Source organism: Podarcis cretensis (assembly GCF_951804945.1).
Source record: "Podarcis cretensis genome assembly, chromosome: 13".
NCBI classification, from domain to species: Eukaryota; Metazoa; Chordata; class Lepidosauria; order Squamata; family Lacertidae; genus Podarcis; species Podarcis cretensis.
In genome coordinates this window covers 39,384,509-39,401,157 of record NC_137182.1, presented here as the reverse complement: position 1 = coordinate 39,401,157, position 16,649 = coordinate 39,384,509, and the positions used below count along the sequence as shown (strand labels likewise).

Sequence of the window (16,649 nt, the reverse complement as noted above, 5' to 3'; positions counted from 1 at the left end):
CTCACTTTCCCTTCCCCTCTCCCAAGGGACCCAAAGAGATGCAATTGAGGGAGAGGGAGAGGAGCGGGAGGAGGGAGAGATGTTTTAAGGTGGATCCGGAGGAAACCAGGGGATCCTCGCAAAGGTCTGGCGCTCACACGCCTGGATGCGGCTCAGGCAGCATCTGCTTTCCCCTCCAGATTATGTCATGTGGAGCCTGTTCAGGTTCACACGTTCATTTCCACGTGTTAGCATCGGACAAGCACACTGCTGCCAAGCACAGGAGCAAGGACCACAGCTTGCGCATGCAGAGCGAGGCTTCATGTGCTGTGGATGCTGATGCCCCTTGAACTGATGGGATGGGGCAGAAGGCAAAGGAGGCCAACAGAAAGCAAAGACTCAGGACAGAAAAAAAAGAAAGTACTTCTTGGAATCATAGAGCTGTAGAGTTGGAAGGGACCAGCCCCCTGAAATGCAGGAATCTTTTTGCCCAGTATGGGGCTTGAACCCACAACGACCCTGAGATTAAGAGTCTCATGCTCTACTGAGCTGTCCTTCTTCAAGCAGTGCACAGTTAAACTGTGGAACTCACTCCTGCAGGAGGCAAGGATGGTCACCAACTTGGATTGCTTTAGGAGTGGGCCAATTCATGGAGGAGAGGGCTATTGATGGCTACTAGCCATGATGGCTAAATGTTTCTGAATACCATTTGCTGGAAACCGCAGGCAGGGAGAATGTTCTTTTGCTCAGGTCTTCCATGAGGGTTTCCCATTGTGGCCTCTGATTGGCCACTTGTGAGAACAGGATGCTGGACTAGATGGGTCATTGGCCTGATCCAACCATGGTCTTCTTGGGTCCTTAAGACAGAACCAATCACCAGCAGAGTAAGCTGATTCCAGTTTTGTCCCCATCCTTCTAAGTTCTAGAAGGGCTACCCTGAGACTAAGGAGGAGGAAGGGGATAGGCAAAGTCACCGTGTGTAGGTTGAGGAAAGAAGGCAGGCAGGAGGCGGCTGACTGAGGCCAGACCGAGTTTGGTGGGGCAGCCTCTCAGTTGCCCCAACAGACCAGCTTCCAGTGCACTTGCTTGCCTTCAGACTATCAGTCAGCAGCTGGCAAACCCTGGGCCAAATCTGGCCTTGCTAGTTTCCCTGCCCACTAGTTGACAACCTGGGACATCTTCCCTAACCTGGTGCCCTCCAGGTATTTTGGAGAGCAACTCCCATCAGCCCCAGCTGGCCCAGAGATGATGGGCTCCATGGGGGATCCAGAGACTGATCTAGAACAATCCAAAAGGATATTGTAGAAAGGGGCATCTGTAGGAAAAGGGGCAACCGCAGCAACAGAAGTTGCTGGCAGACCCACATTTGCCAACAGAGGGTGAACAGCCAGTTCCCTGTTTCCCATGCTCTTCTCAAAATGGTCTGCCAGGAAATTGGCTGCTAATCAAGGTCTTATATTCCCATAACACCATCAGCCTAATCTGGAGATTGAACCATCAATGGAATCAGGCTAGCCATTGGAAAACATCAGGATTCTCCATGAATGGTTGGTTAGACAAAAAATGGGACATGGTTCTGTCGGAAAGTTCGGCATAATAGTATCACGTAAGTACCAAGGCAAACTGCTAAAAAAAGGCAAAATTGAAATTGCTGGTATATGGTGGCCTTTTCTGTCGTAAGGAGGGATGGCATTCTGTTACGTCTGCCGTTGACTCAGATTGTTTTATGGAGATTGTTTTATGGAGCTGATATATGCAGGTTCCACCCTTTTAATCTTCCCTAGTAAAATGTGCTCTTAAATACTGTGAGGACACAAATGACACAACACATTTTGATGTAAATCTCTTTATTGTAGGAGGCTGATATGTCCGCTTTACGTACCTCAAGGACTCTTGTTAACACGCCACTGTTTACTGTATGTGTTTGCATTCTTTCCAAATTATTTTTATTAAGATCTCAAATTATAAGGAAGATGGATAAGATATAAAGAGGGGGAAAGAAGAAACATAAATAACATACAGCATTGTTGCAGAGAGGAAAAGAATATTATTACAAGACTTCCTTGTGTAAACAATTAAACTGTCAAACTTAAATATATATATGCATGTACAGGCTTGACAGTGAAATAAAAATAAAGATAAAAGCATTGCTTCCTGTGCTCTCTCTTCTCAGTTTGTCATAATAAATGTGAAGATATATTCAGCCAGCTGTATGCTTTTAAAAAATTTATATATATATATATTTGAAAATAATCATACACCTGACTGCATGGGCGTAGCCAAGGGGGCCAGGGGGGCAGTTGCCTCCCTTAAATCAATAAAAAACAATACAAATTTGAAGCCCCCCCCCAAAAAATTCTGGCTACACCCATGCCTGACTGAGTATATTTTCATAGAATCCAGATTGTGGAACTGCCCAACCATTTCATTTGTAAATGAAATAAAACCATACCATGTTGCAAAAAACCCAAATCATGTATTGTTTACTATGTGCCCAGGGTACTGTACTTTTAATTTGTAAATGTTTGTATTGACATTTTAAAAAACCCCAAACCCAATAAAAATATTCAGAAGGAAGAACCATCTGTGAATCATTAAAAAAAAAAAAAAGATTGACAAAATAGATGCCTGTTTGATAGGAAGATGGCACCTTAGAATAATAGAATCACAGAGTTGGAAGGGGCCCTGAAGGACCATCTAGTCCAACCCCCTGCCAAGCAGGAATATGCAGTTGTCCCTTATGGGATTCGAACCTGCAGTTGGCGTTATCAACACCACACTCCAGCCAACCGAGCTTGCAGTGGACAAATTAGGTACAAGAAACTTTCCAGGGACAGGGCATTTGATTTGTCCATGTTTGCCCCCCTCTCTGTACTTTAAAGCTTAAATTAGACCCAATGGAGTTTCCTGACCAGGGATCATTCAAGCCTCCAGTTCTGGGCCTGGAAGAAGGGAGGATCTGAACTCTGCCAGGATCCTAGCAACTATTTGCAAGGATCAAGGAGGTTCATAAGCTGTCCTTGAACTGCCCCGGAGGCAATGAATAGTCTGACACCAACTGGCTGAACTCCTGTGACTCAGCAGCAGCTCAGGCAGGCATGGCCAAGCTTGGCCCTCCAGCTGTTTTGGGACTACGACTCCCCTCATCCCTAGCTAACAAGAGTAGTGGTCAAGGATGGTGGGAATTGTAGTCCCAAAACAGCTGGAGGGCCAAGTTTGGCCATGCCTGAAGGGAAGGCTGCGGTTCAGTCACAGGACGTGTGCAGCCAGTCTCTGAGGAGAGAAAGGAAAGCCCAGGGCTGTGCAGAAGGCCAGAAAAACCACTGATGGGCTGAAGAAAGGGGAGGGAGTAGTAGGCCAGGCAGTGACCATCAGTGGTTGGAGGAAAGGAAGGACACCAGTTAAGAAGGGCAAAGCTTTCCCCTCCACATAGTTCCATGCCAGAAAGAACTTCACCTCTGATTCACAGACTTGTAGAGCTGGAAGGGACCGTGAGGGCCGTATCTAGGCCCACCTCCTGCAGTGCAGGAATCTTTCACCCGACACGGGGCTCAAACCCACGACACTCAGAATAAGAGTCTGCTGCTCTGACTGAGCTATCCCTCAACTCTGAAAAGTGGCAAGTCTAAAAAGTGTTGGGGTCTGAATTTCACATGCAGTGGTAACCTCGGGTTAAGAACTTAATTTGTTCTGGAGGTCTGTTCTTAACCTGAAACTAGTCTTAACCTAAGGTACCACTTTAGCTAATGGGGCCTCCTGCTGCCGCCACGCGATTTCTGCTCTCATCCTGAAGCAAAGTTCTTAACCCAAGGTACTATTTCTGGGTTAGTGGAGTCTGTAACCTGAAGCATCTGTAACCTGAGGTACCTCTGTACTGCTTTAAACCAGAACAGCTTATGTTTGTTTTTGCTGCAGGCCTCTAATGATTCTTTTAGGGCAGCCTTTGCCCACTGTGTGCCTTCCAGCTGTTTTGGACTACAACTCCCATGATCCCCTGCCAGCGCCTCCTTGTAGGGGATGATGGGGGTTGTAGTCCAAAAACAGCTGGATCACACCCAGAGGCAAAGCCTGGAGCACCAACCATCCTCGTAGATTAGATTTACGCCCTGCATAAATTTCCTGAAAAGGAGCCCCCTGGGCACCTTCAGGGTGAGATGTGACTTTGGATGGCTCTCAGGGAGACAGACTTCCCTCCACTCATTCCCTGGCTTCGCATCCTCTCATTCTGGCAACCGGCCAAGCTGGGCACCTCCTCTGGCTGGGAAATGACGAGATCCGAGGGGCATCTCCGCGGTGCCACCTTAACGGCGAAGGCTCCCCTGGCAAAGGAGGCAACGCTTGCAAGTTTATTCAGAGGGAAGTCCCGCCCAGCACTGCCCTCCTTGGATTGGTTATTGCAAAATCAGGACTCCTGGGTCCACTGGGGATGAAGTGAAATTTAGTAGGTTATGGGAAGGGGAGGGCAGAGAGAACTCACGGAGTCTGAGATGCTGAGCTGTAACAGAGAGGAGAGAAAACACCGCCTAGTTGACTTTTTCTGGAGGAAATCATTATGTGCAGTGGGCCAAAATGGGGTGGGTGGGGAGGAAGACCCTCAGAGAGAGGGGGGCAGTTTACAATAAAGATGAAAGCTGGGAGAACTCCTGGGTTTTCTGAAAGCCAGGCAGGTTGAGTGCTCTAATAGACCGTTAAATGAAAAGTGGACAAGGGTTGCCAACTGTTTATTCCTGGCAGAGTGCCTGTGGTTTTAGCTGCTGCACAACAAGCAGAAATGCAGCCAGTTTATTCAAATGCATCGCCATAAAACAGCGGGGTGGGGGAGAGCAGTAGCAGCAGCAGCAGCACCTGTTGAATTGCTCCATATTCTGCAGCTATTAAAGGCAAGGGAGTCCAGGCAAGAGGAACGGGGAATGGCTGCAGGGAGTAAGTTTTCTTTTAGGGGAATGGATGTAGGAAGTAGCCTCAGAGGAGCAGAGATGTAACTAGATGTGAACTTTGTTGTTGTTTAGTCATGGCCGACTCTTCGTGACCCCATGGACCAGAGCACGCCAGGCACTTCTGTCTTCCACTGCCTCCCGCAGTTTGGTCAAACTCATGTTGGTAGCTTCGAGAACACTGTGCCACCATCTCATCCTCTGTTGTCCCCTTCTCCTTGTGCCCTCCATCTTTCCCAACATCAGGGTCTTTTCCAAGGAGTCTTCTCTTCTCATGAGGTGGCCAAAGTATTGGAGCCTCAGCTTCAGGATCTGTCCTTCCAGTGAGCACTCAGGGCTGATTTCCTTCAAAATGGAGAGGTTGGATCTTCTTGCAGTCCATGGGACTCTCGAGAGTCTCCTTCAGCACCATAATTCAAAAGCACCAATTCTTCGGTGATCAGCCTTCTTTATGGTCCAGCTCTCACTTCCATACATCACTACTGGGAAAACTATAGCTTTGACTATACGGACCTTTGTTGGCAAGGTGATGTCTCTGCTTTTAAAGATGCTGTCTAGGTTTGTCATTGCTTTTCTTCCAAGAAGCAGGCGTCTTTTAATTTTGTGGCTGCAGTGATCATGGAGCCCAAGAAAGTAAAATCTCTCACTGCCTTCACATTCTGGGGGGGGGGGGGGGGTTTACTCTTGATTTAGTCTTTGTTTGGTTACTTAGCACCTGAGGGATCTCTGCTGAATGTGTGAATGCTCTCCATGGTTTAGCATTAGGGACATGAGCCCAGCCTTCTTGCCCCACTTTGTGCACATTCCCCTGTTGCTCCGGTATGAAGATCAGAAGCTTCCCCCCTCGCTTTAGTGTAACCATAGTGCAGTGTGCCATTTGAACTGTAAACTATGCTTCAGCGGAAACACAATCGCCGTCTTCAACTAAGGGTTGTCATGCAGAAGATAGAGCAGACTTGTTTTTTGTTGTTCTGGAGAGCAGAACTAAATCCGATGAGGAGAATTTGTAGGGAAGTGGTTTTCAGATGAAAGTAGGGTTGTTGTTTTTTAGTTTAGAGAAAAGACCAGTAAGAGGCAATATGATAGAAGTGTATAAAATTATGTGTGGCATGGGGAATGAATGAATGAATGATATACAAATTAAAACATGACCCAGATGGGAATGAGCCCTCAGGCAGTAAAAAGGATTCACACTCACCCGGACTTAGGTGAAGTCAGGATTCCTGGTTTCACCAGTAACGTTTTCCAGATAAGGAGTGGAAATTCAGAACTTCTTAGTTCTTTGGAAGGGGAGAGCTCTATAGGAGGTTTGGGGGCTAGGCTGCAGGTGGGAGTCAGGGCACCAAGCCTTCTTTACAAGACAGATGCATTGTACATGCATAGCCTTTCGCGGCCAAGAAGAACAACTGAGAACGCACACACACACACAATTATTTTTCAATGATTAAGAAGGAAGCGGTGTGAGGATAGGAGCTGGCTGTGGTGGAGACATATGGTCACATATGTCTGGATTACTTTTTTATTCCTATGAGGCAAAGGAGAGCTGCCTATCAAAATATGTGGCCTTGGTTTTGCTCTGCTGCCTCCCTCTAGCCTTCCCTCCACAAAGAACAAAGTCTCCTTTTGTGTGTCTTTCAGTGAGTGGCCTGGATTTCCGCCCCTCTGCAGAGATCATGCTACCAGGAGTCGGTAAAGCAGGTTCTGCTGCTGGGGATCTGGGCCTCTGAAAGGAGAAGCAACAGGTGAGTGTTTTCTCCTCCTATTGAAAATGCAAAGGCTTGATCAAATAGAGAAGCCTTCGCAAACAGCTGTCTCCCCTTCCCCTCCTTTGACCATCATCCCAGACCCTCCAAGTGTCCCTATTTTCCAGGGACGCTCCAGGGTTTACAAAGCCATCCCAGTTTCTGATTTGATCCTGGAATGTCCTAAGCTTTTCCTTAGGACATCCCTATTTTTATCAGAGAAATGTTGGAGGATATGGTTATGCAATCCCCGAGCCAAGGAGATAAGTAACTATACAACATTTAGAAGACATCTGAAGGTAGCCCTGTAGGAATTTTAAAAATGTTTAATGTTTTGTTATGTTTTTTATATATGTTGGAAGCCACCCAGAGTGGCTGGGGCAACCCAGGCAGATGGGCAGGGTGTAAATACTATATCATAATCATCACCGGCATCATTATGGAATAGGATGTCCCTATTTTCATCAGAGAAATGTTGGAGGGTATGTGATCCTAACTGTTGAAAGCTCAGAGTTGATCTTCCTTGCTGCTCCCACTCCCTGCTCCTGAGTCAGTTTCAAATGGGCTTTTGGGTCAAGCTCAGTTTAGGTTATTAAATGCAACATATAAATGGGAATGTTAAGCCCAAGCCTCAGCCCAAGTTAAAAAGTTCAGCTTTTATCTCAGTTAGTTCAGCGGGGGCACTGTCAGACTAATGCTGTTTTCCAGCAGGATTCAGTGCCATCCTGGCAAATTCAGTTTGCAATTCACCACCAGAGTTGCTTTGGAGCTCTTGGGCAACAACCCTCTCCCAACCCAGTAATTTTGCAGTAAGGAAAGTGATGGGGAAATGTGGGAGAACATTTGCTTGGCACACTGCGCACGTCCAAAGAACAGTTCCCACAGAAAGTGTCCTTGCATAGACAAAATAATCTCAGCCTTCAGCTGCTTCTTGAAACTTCTTCTCTGTTCTTCTCTGTTTCTGGAACAAATGATTCTCTCACACAGAGAGAATATCCAACACTTCCTTCTACCACAGGGAAATATTTGGGGTCATTTAGGAGAGTCAAAATTGCTTCAGGATTGCTTACCTGCACCATTTCAGAATATGGTCTATGTACCTGTGCATTTGCATCCACCCTGTGTATTTGTGAACATTTATTTTTGATTCCTTAAACCAGGCATAGGCAAACTTGGCCCTCCAGATGTTTTGGGACTACAAGTCCCATGATCCCTAGCCAACAGGACCAGTGGTCAGGGATGATGGGAATTGTAGTCCCAAAACAGCTGGAGGGCCAAGTTTGCCTATGCCTGGGTTAGAGCTTCGACTTTTGCAGGATTGTTAGGCCTCTGGCACAGGTCAGCAGACCCCAAGACCTGTGTGCTTCTTTTTGCCCCTGCTTTCCTCCTCCTCAGCAAGTGTGGCAACTCTGCGCCAGCCAGGAGCCCCCCCCTGCCAGTAAACAAGTGGGAACCCCAGCTGATGAAGCTGCAAGGTGTTAGAGCATCAGCTTTTCATGCACGAGGTCCCAGGTTCAATCCCCAGCAACTCCATGTGGTGGGTTTAAGGACTCCTGCCTGAAACCCTGGAGAGCCACTACCAGCCAGTGTAGACAGTACTAAGCTAGATGGACCCATGGTCTGGTTTGGTGCAAAGCTGCTCCATGTGTTCCTAAGCAGTACTGTTCAGTTCAGTGGGAAGTTGAGGCTCACAAGATGTCTTTTGCCTGCAGGACCGTGGCCAGCTCCCTATACAGTGGTACCTTGGTTCTCAAACGCCTTGGTACTCAAACAACTTGGAACCCAAACACTGCAAACTCGGAAGTAAGTGTTCCAGTTTGTGAACATTTTTCGGAAGCTGAATGTGCTCCGTTTTGAGTGTTATACTTCCGATTTGAGTGCCACACTTTTGTTTTGAGTGTTATGCTGAGGTCTGTCTGTTTTTGCTATTTATTTTGCGTTTCTGTTTTTGTGGCTTTTTTGTGACTGTGTGGAATCCAGTTCAGCTACTGATTGATTGATGTGTGACTGCAGTACATTGTTTATTGCTTTCATTTTATGGATCAATGGGCTTGTTAGATAGTAAAATTCATGCTAAATTGCTGTTTTAGGGGCTGTTTTTAAAAGTCTGGAACGGATTAATCCATTTTGCATTACTTTCTATGGGAAAGCATGCCTTGGTTTTAGAACGTTTTGGTTTTGGAACGGACTTCCGGAACGGATCAAGTTTGAGAACCAAGGTACCACTGTAAAATGAACCAACAGAGATGTTGCCCCTGCAGATAGCTGGAGGCAACTGAAGCCCCCTATAGGCTGACCAGACCTGGGTGATGGTAGGCTCCACCCCCCTGGATGGTTAAAGGGCCCTCGTCTCATTTCTGTGGTTTCTTTGAAGATGGGGAGGTAGCGGTACTGCAGAGAACTCCCTCCCTGAGTCAGGGGATGCTGGCAGGGGATACTGACAGTCCCCTCTCCTGCTCCCTGGAATAATCTGACCCTCACCCACCATCAGAATCCTCTGCTGTTCATGGTACCCGAGTTGTGGGTCACAATACCCACTTAGTTGACTTTATGAATCACAAGTTTCCCAAGTAAAACAACTCAATAAACAATAAAGGGCTGTAGGGACTTTACAGGCTCTGACCTTTAGGCCAGATTCATACAGAAAGGCAGTATGGTGTAATGATTAAGAGTGTGAAACTAGGACCTGAGAGACCAGGGTTCGAGTCTTCACTTGGCCATGAAGCTCACTTGGAAGAGTTGCCGCCTTGCAGCTTCTTGACCTACCTCACAGGATTGTTGTGAGGATAAAATGGAGAGGGGGTAGACCATGTAAGCCACCAGCTTGGAGAAGCAGTCAGGATATAGAATCATAGAGTAGTAGAGTTGGAAGGGACCACAAGGGTCATCTAGCCCAGCCCCCTGCAGTGCAGGACTCTCCTGCCCAACCCATGACCTTGAGATTAAGAGCCTCATGCTCCACCAACTGAGCTATCCAGAGGGGTAAATGTAGGGGCATGGAACCAGGGTTTGACTCTGCCCGGATGAATTGCTTCATGTTTTCCACTCACCGTTTCCCTAAGCACAGGAAGACCATAAGAAAACAAAACCTCAAAGCGGTTTGCAAAAAGGACATAGCAGTCAAATCATCAGTAAAAAACAGTAGGGGAAATATTAACAATATTAAAATGAGCGAGGAACTGAAATCAGATTAAAGCATGCAATCATGAAATAAATAAATGCGGCAATTAAATAAATGTGACAATTAAATAAGTGCACGTTTGCGTCTTCTTCTTTTCAACCTCTTCCCCGCAATCCCAAGACCATGGCCAGGCGGGTTCCACACTCCATAGAGTACGGTGGAATAACCCTCCCCGCTCTGGTGCACAGTGAAGACAGCGTTCGGTATGCCCATCGGAGCTTCCAGGTGCAAGACAGCGACGTCTTCAACATCACGTATCCAAAATCTGGTGAGCCATTTGAAAGCACACACAACACAACACAACACAACACAACACAACACAACACAACACAACACAACACCACACCACACCCCTGGCTGGAGTTTGTGGACTGACAAACTCTATCCACTCATTTTTGTCTACCCCACTCTTTCTATTTGAATCTAGAAGATACTCAGATCCCAGCTAGTGCTCTTCCACAGGAAAACACCCCCCCCTTTGTTAAGGCTGTTTCTTACTCTGAACAGCTGCGGGACAGGCAGAAATTCAACAGGCGCAGCTTTTCAAAAAGCAGCACCCGTTGAACTGTGCTGCATCTCAAGCTGTTACGGGGACAGGAGAGGTGATGCAAACTAACCTGGATAGCTCCTTTTTATTTCAAAATCCCGTCTGCAGATGCCCTCTGTTACTCCCTTGGGGAGAGGCCAAGAGGGTGCTCATCTCTCGTCCTCTCCTAGGAACAACTTGGATGAAGGAAATCCTCACCTTGATCCACAGCAATGGGGATCCCACTCTCTCACGGTCACTACCCTGCTGGGAACGGGTGCCCTGGATTGAACAGGTGACAGCGTTGAAATACCTGGAGAACCAAACCTGTCCCCGCCTCATAACCTCTCACTTACCTGCAGCAATCTTTCCAGAATCGTTCTTCACCTCACAGGCTAAGGTGAGTCTAGGACCTTCTTGGGTGCTAAGGTCCAGAGGAGGGGGCTCTCTTGGTCACCCCAGTTTCCTCAGAAGCTCAGAGGGTCGGGTCGGGTGGCAATGCTTCTATTCTTCCACTTAGTGTATATGTGGGGTTTTGTGTTCAGCGTCACATGTGTGGGTTCTCTTACTATTTACTTGTTTTATTTACTTGGTGGTGAGAGAGGTTGGGGTGGCCTAAGCCCTAAGGTGTGGTTGGTTGTCTTTGGCTGGCTGTAGTGAGATTTGTTTTTGTGGGGGGGGGGTATGTGTGTGTGTGTTTGGATCAGCTTAGCCAGATTGATTCATATGCTGTCGGCGGATTCTTGTTGTCGTCTTCTTGGGCTGTGGATGTGACAAAGAGGAGCCATACCGGGGTGAAGGTGTCTTCTTCTATTTGTCCCCACGTCAGTTTCAGTTTATTGGTTAGTTTTTCTAATAAGGCTGTTATCATTCCTCCCTCCCCTTCTTTCCCCCTCTTTTCTTCCTAACCCAACACTGTATGTAACACTAATGTCTCACAACAAATGAAACTGATCTGTAGAAAACACAACTTGGAAAAAGAGACAATGCACGTATTTTTGTAAACTAAGAAATATTTAATAAAAATATATTTTTTAAAAGAAGAAGCTCAGAGGGTGGTGGCCAGGGAGACCTCCTAAGTTATGCTTTACCCTGCCCTTTGACACCTGAGATGTATGCTTTAGTACTCACCTTATTTCCATTATTGTAAGTTGTTTCAAACTGTTTTTGCACATGCTTCTGCACATGCTTGTGACATCATTTTGCGCTTCTGCGCATGCGCGAGTGGCGAAACCCAGAAGTAACCCTTTCTGGTACTTCTGGGTCACCGCAGAACGCAACCTGAAAAATCGTATCATGAAGAGGTATGACCGTATTATTATTATTATTGGAAGGGGCATGTGTTGAATGGTTACTTTAAATGTAAAGGTTCATCATTGTTCCACCTAATGTGTATGTCTTTAAGGGGCCAGAGCAAGGGCCAGAGCAAGATAACGAGACCCAGCTTTACAGCTGTGAAACATAGCAGGTGCTGCCGAGTTGCATTGATTAAGGTGTGTCAGCATTTGCATGTAGTATATAAGGAGCAGCACCTAGCTCTCCCATTACCCTGGGGGTTGGGTTGGTGGTTGGGTCTGGTTTGTTGTTAATGTATTTAGTGTATAAGGAGTTTTTGTTTTTTGTAATTAAAACCTTGCTTAAGTTATTTTTGAGTCCCTTTCTTTTTAATGCATGGTCTCCCCAGCAAGCTCTCTGCAGCGCTACCATACTGCCAAATAGCCAACAGCATGGTGCCATTGTCAATGCTAGGGAACCAATCAGTGCATGGGGTAGAACTGAGATCTTTTGATGAAGGGCAGTATATAATTCTAATAATAATAATCGACATAATCACAGAGACTATTGAGTTGCCCTAATCGTCAGAAGAGCTCCATAGGGGTAGTTTCTTCATGACCCCCTGGGAAGGGAGGTGTTTTCTTCGCTGCTGGTGACCCTTCCTGCCTCCCTAGGAGAGAACCTGCCTTGCAGCATGTGGAAGAGCCATTGGCAGAGTTATCCCAACGCCTGACAAAACTTTCTTTTCCAGGCCATTTACACCGTCCGCGACCCCAAGGACGTCTGTGTCTCGCTCTTTTATTACACCAAGATGGCTTCATTTCTGGAGCACGAGGAGGATTTTGGGGAATTCATCAGGAAATTTGTTTCAGGGGAAGGTACATGAGTGTGTGGGTTTTCTGGGAAGGGCAGTGGGACCTGACATTTGGTAGGAGGGGTCAGGGGTCACAAGCGGCATAGCCTGGGTCCCCGCTGGGGCTGCTTGGTCGAAAGGCTGGGAGGCTGACAGCAGGTGGCACTAGCAGCAATAGCAGGCAGAGCCAGAGCCAACAATAGCTAGATCAAGTTAATTCTGGTTTTGTCCCCACCCTCCTCTCTGTTGAAATCAACAAAGGCAGCACTGAGACTAAGGAAGAAGTTGCCAGCCAGTGTCACCTCCTGGACTGGTTGTTAATAAGGAGGCAGGTGGAAGGGGGCTGGCTGAGGGCAGGCTGGACCCACACATTGTCCCTACGCTGTGGCCTTTGGCTCTGTTCAATATCACATGGCAATCCTGCCAATAGTCTTGATTTCCTAGTAATTCGCATTGCTCACCTACAAACGAAGTGAAAGATGCAATCCGTAAGTCTGATTGGTCTGTTTCACTTCCAACCTGTCAAACCCGCTTAATCTGGAACCAATTAAAAGAAGGGTAGCAATGGTGGGTGTGGCCACAAGTCGGTGTGGTGTGACCACACACACACACACACACAGAGAGAGATCCCTCCCCCCCCCCAAAGCACATAACTCCCCTCTGCAACTGAGTTGTGCAGGTTCTTAACATTTTGCTGTTGGTTAAAAATAGATTCACTTAGATCACCTTCCCCCAACCTGGTGTCTTCCAGATGTTTTGGACTACAGCTCCCATTAGCCTCAGCCAGCATGGCCAATGTTCAGGGATGATGGGTATTGTAGTTCAAAACAACCAGATGGAGAAGGATGAATTAGCAGCTTTCAATCTCTCTCATTCACTTATTTCCATATATGCCTGAATCTTCGTTTGAAACTGTGGCTCCTGGTGGACAATATTGTAGACAGCAAAAGAACAATCCTATGAAAGTTTCCTCTTAAGTCTCACCGAAACTGATAGTGCTTGCTTCCAAGTGACTGTGTGTAGGATTGCATCTTTTTAAATTTAATCTTCATTTTTTTCATGCTGCTGCTGCTGCTGCTGCTTCTCTTTAAAACCACAAAACAAATCCCCTCTCTGTTTCTCTTTAGTTCTCTTTGGCTCCTGGTTCGATCATGTCAAGAGCTGGCTGGCCTACAAAGACCAGGCAAACTTTCTCCTTCTGACCTATGATGAATTGCTGAAGGTGAATTATTAAGAAAAAAAAACAGGTTTCTTTGGTCTTCAACCCCTGGTCCTCTCTCAGGTCAGACCCATAAGCCATTCTAGGCTACTCTGAGGCCCTGGCAGTCTATCTCCTTCCAACCCTCGCTATCTCCCCTTCTCAGGACTTACGGGGCAGCGTTCTCCGCATCTGCCAGTTCCTGGGCAAGGACTTAGATGTGCCTGCTGTTGACTCCGTGGTGGAGAATGCCTCTTTTGAAGTCATGAAGGGAAACAAGATGGTGAACTATAGCCTCATCCCTGAGGATATTATGAACCAAAAGATCAGCCCCTTCCTCAGGAAAGGTAAAAAAAACTCCTGAAAGCTGGGGAGGGGGAGTTCTTTGGCAGGACTACTTGTAATTCAATATTTGAGGAGGTGGTACGTCTAGAGTAAAAGATCCCTCCAGCTCTCTCATATTCCCCATCGCACCTTTTTTTTTTTTTTTGCAGGGATTTCTGGAGATTGGAAAAATCATTTCACTTCAGAGCAGAGTGCTGCATTCCATCATCTCTACCAGGAGAAGATGAAAGACGCAGGGATCAGATTTCCTTGGGATGAACTCCAAACTGAAATCCACCAGGAACCTTAAGCTTTCAGAGAGGAAAACGTTAGGCACAGAATTTCCCCTGTTCTAACGTCCTTATACACCAGCCTTTGTTATGAGAACCAGCTTACTCTTTTTAACACAAAAGCTACCATTCACTTCTCACATAATATAGGAGTCCCAGCTATCAGCACTACTGAGGATTCCAGTGCAGGTTTATGCTTTGAGCAATGAACAGTAGGAGCTCTTCACTCTGATAGAAAGCAGAGGGCTAGCTTGTACAACTGGAAGAATTAACCTTTTCTTGGATTGTATCATATCAAGCTGCAGTGGTGGTGGTGATGTTGTGTGTCTGAGTCATCCCCCACAAAATAAAATGCTTCCTGCATTTAGAAAGTTAGCCTTTCAGGGACAAAGGGTCAGACCTTTCCCTTTCCCTTCACATGCTAGATTTTGTTCCCCAGGCAAGGAGTTCTCTTGTGTTCTTTTGCTGCTGTGTCACACTAATCCTGTGCCTCTCTTTACTACAAAAGAACATTTGTTTTTGCCAGTTTTGTCTGCCTTTCCTCTTGCAGGTGACTTTTGTTTTATTTGCAGTCGCGACCGGTTATAAAATTTTGCCTCCCCAAACTAATAAAGCAGCAATAGCTGTCCCAACTGTCCACTAGATGGTGTAGTTGTTTTAGACAAGGACAATGTGGCACTATGAGCTCATCTGCACTGCCTCAAAGCTCGCCTTGTACCATGGGTTGCTCCCTCCTTCATTTTTTGACAGGAAGCGCATGTTTCTACTGCCCAGTGACACATCTGCCAACCTGAAGCAAGAAACTACTTTTCCACTAACCAATAGCAATGCAAAAAGGCTTCCTAAATCAAGTACATGCCGCTATGCTGTGTTTGCCCTATCATGATTTTTAGGTCTCCTCCTCTGCCGCTGCCACCAAACCTCAACACTCCTTGCCTCGTATATCTTTAATTGCTGCTGCTACACATTTCCAGGCGAGTATCTCTCTCCGTTCTGGCAGGCCTGACCTGGGAGGAAGTCCTTTTACACTCATTGGGGCCTTCTTCTTGAGACTGCGTTGTTAGCTGCGTTAGTCAGTAAGCAAAGCGCCATCCTCTTTCTGCACTCCTTGAACTCGCAGAAAGCTCTGCTTATTCTTTTTTAATCCTACTGCTTCTCAGGCAGCAGCTCGGAGCAGGCACTCAAGCTGCTTTGCTAGCTAAGAGTCTGAGCCCGTGTGCCGCCATTGCTGCAATGTGGGTGGGGTGGCTTGTGCCTTCCCCAGCATCCAGGGTACCTGCATGCAAGAGACAAGGTGGAAGTAAGGGAGAGGCACAGGCAGGTAGGAGCAGATTTGCCTGGGAGGAAGTCCCTTTGCCCTCCGAGGGGCTTGCTTCTGAAGAGGAGCGCCCGAGAATGAGTTCTTAGTTAAGTCCGCGAGGAACGTAGGCTGCATTTTCCTTTATTCATTTGTAATATTACTAGTAGCTCCCAAGAGCACAAACTTTAGCATTTGCTTGCTTGTGCATCACCGAGGGGGGCTGTTGCGAGGGAGAAACAGATGCATGCTCCTACCCTGCCACAAACACATGATATGCCTTTCCCCTGCCTGTGAGCAAGTTTCGCAATCTGGCAAGAGCTTTGCCGCCAGAAAGCAATAAGTAGATCCACTGCTACAGCGCATCAACAACACCCAACCTGAAACGTATCTCCCTTCTCCACCGACTCAGAGCAAACCACCTGGTAGACATGACAGCAAGATAGGGATGCTGATCTCCGAAACGCATTGTGAAAATGAAGTTCCTCAGCCCCTCCCCCCTCAAAGGGGTGGCACTTTCCCTCTGCTGATGGACATACACGCATGTCCAATTTATGTGTTCATTTGCAAGTCTGTTCCATCCTCATTTCCACACTAACCTGCAACTGAAAGAAACAAACCAACCCCACACAAAATACGTATTTAAATACACCATTTATCTCCATGTACATTATTTCTAAAAGCATCTTTATCTTGAAATATGCATGTTGGGATTTATTTATTTATTATTTGAGTGGAGAACTGCGTCGTAAATTTCAGACACGTGCGGTGGGATAATTAGGCTCCATTCTGCACATTTTCAGTTCGACAGGCGCAGATCAGGTTTGCCTTGGGATTCACAGGCGTCGGCTTCTTTTCAAGCATTCCTTATTTGCCACACAGGAGAGGATGGAGGAGGCAAGAGAGGCCTATACGTCCTCAAAACTAACACTTCAGAATCCAAATGTTTCCCTTATGCTCTCTAACAGCAAGGGAAGTGGAGGGGTATCACTAAATGCACCGTTTTGTCGTCCCCCCCCCATTCCCTCACTCTGTTTTCCTTCTGCCCAC

General features: G+C 46.8%; 1 protein-coding gene across 3 annotated transcripts; it reads left to right on the top strand.

Annotated features, from left to right (window-relative positions):
* The first annotated feature begins 4,342 nt into the window (after positions 1-4,342).
* On the top strand, positions 4,343-16,250 carry LOC307201759 (sulfotransferase 2B1-like). Of its 3 annotated transcripts, none has more exons than XM_079951164.1 (8): positions 4,343-4,420; positions 6,552-6,655; positions 9,957-10,104; positions 10,554-10,762; positions 12,389-12,515; positions 13,618-13,712; positions 13,855-14,035; positions 14,183-16,250. In XM_079951164.1, the coding sequence occupies exons 3-8, from the start codon at positions 9,960-9,962 to the stop codon at positions 14,320-14,322; spliced, it is 897 nt and encodes a 298-aa protein (XP_079807290.1). In that variant the 5' UTR covers positions 4,343-4,420; positions 6,552-6,655; positions 9,957-9,959; the 3' UTR covers positions 14,323-16,250. The 3 variants fall into 3 exon arrangements, with proteins under 3 accessions (XP_079807290.1, XP_079807289.1, XP_079807291.1); XM_079951163.1 differs by having other exon boundaries at positions 9,950-10,104; XM_079951165.1 differs by lacking the exons at positions 4,343-4,420; positions 6,552-6,655 and having other exon boundaries at positions 10,049-10,104; positions 10,492-10,762.
* The last annotated feature ends 399 nt before the right edge of the window (positions 16,251-16,649 follow it).

Bases quoted from the DNA above. Each gene is read 5' to 3' on its own strand.
- LOC307201759 (XM_079951164.1), top strand. From the start codon at position 9,960: ATGGCCAGGCGGGTTCCACACTCCATAGAGTACGGTGGAATAACCCTC. The intron at 10,763-12,388 runs GTGAGTCTAGGA...TTTCTTTTCCAG, and splicing joins TCTTCACCTCACAGGCTAAG to GCCATTTACACCGTCCGCGA. The intron at 13,713-13,854 runs GTGAATTATTAA...TCCCCTTCTCAG, and splicing joins CCTATGATGAATTGCTGAAG to GACTTACGGGGCAGCGTTCT.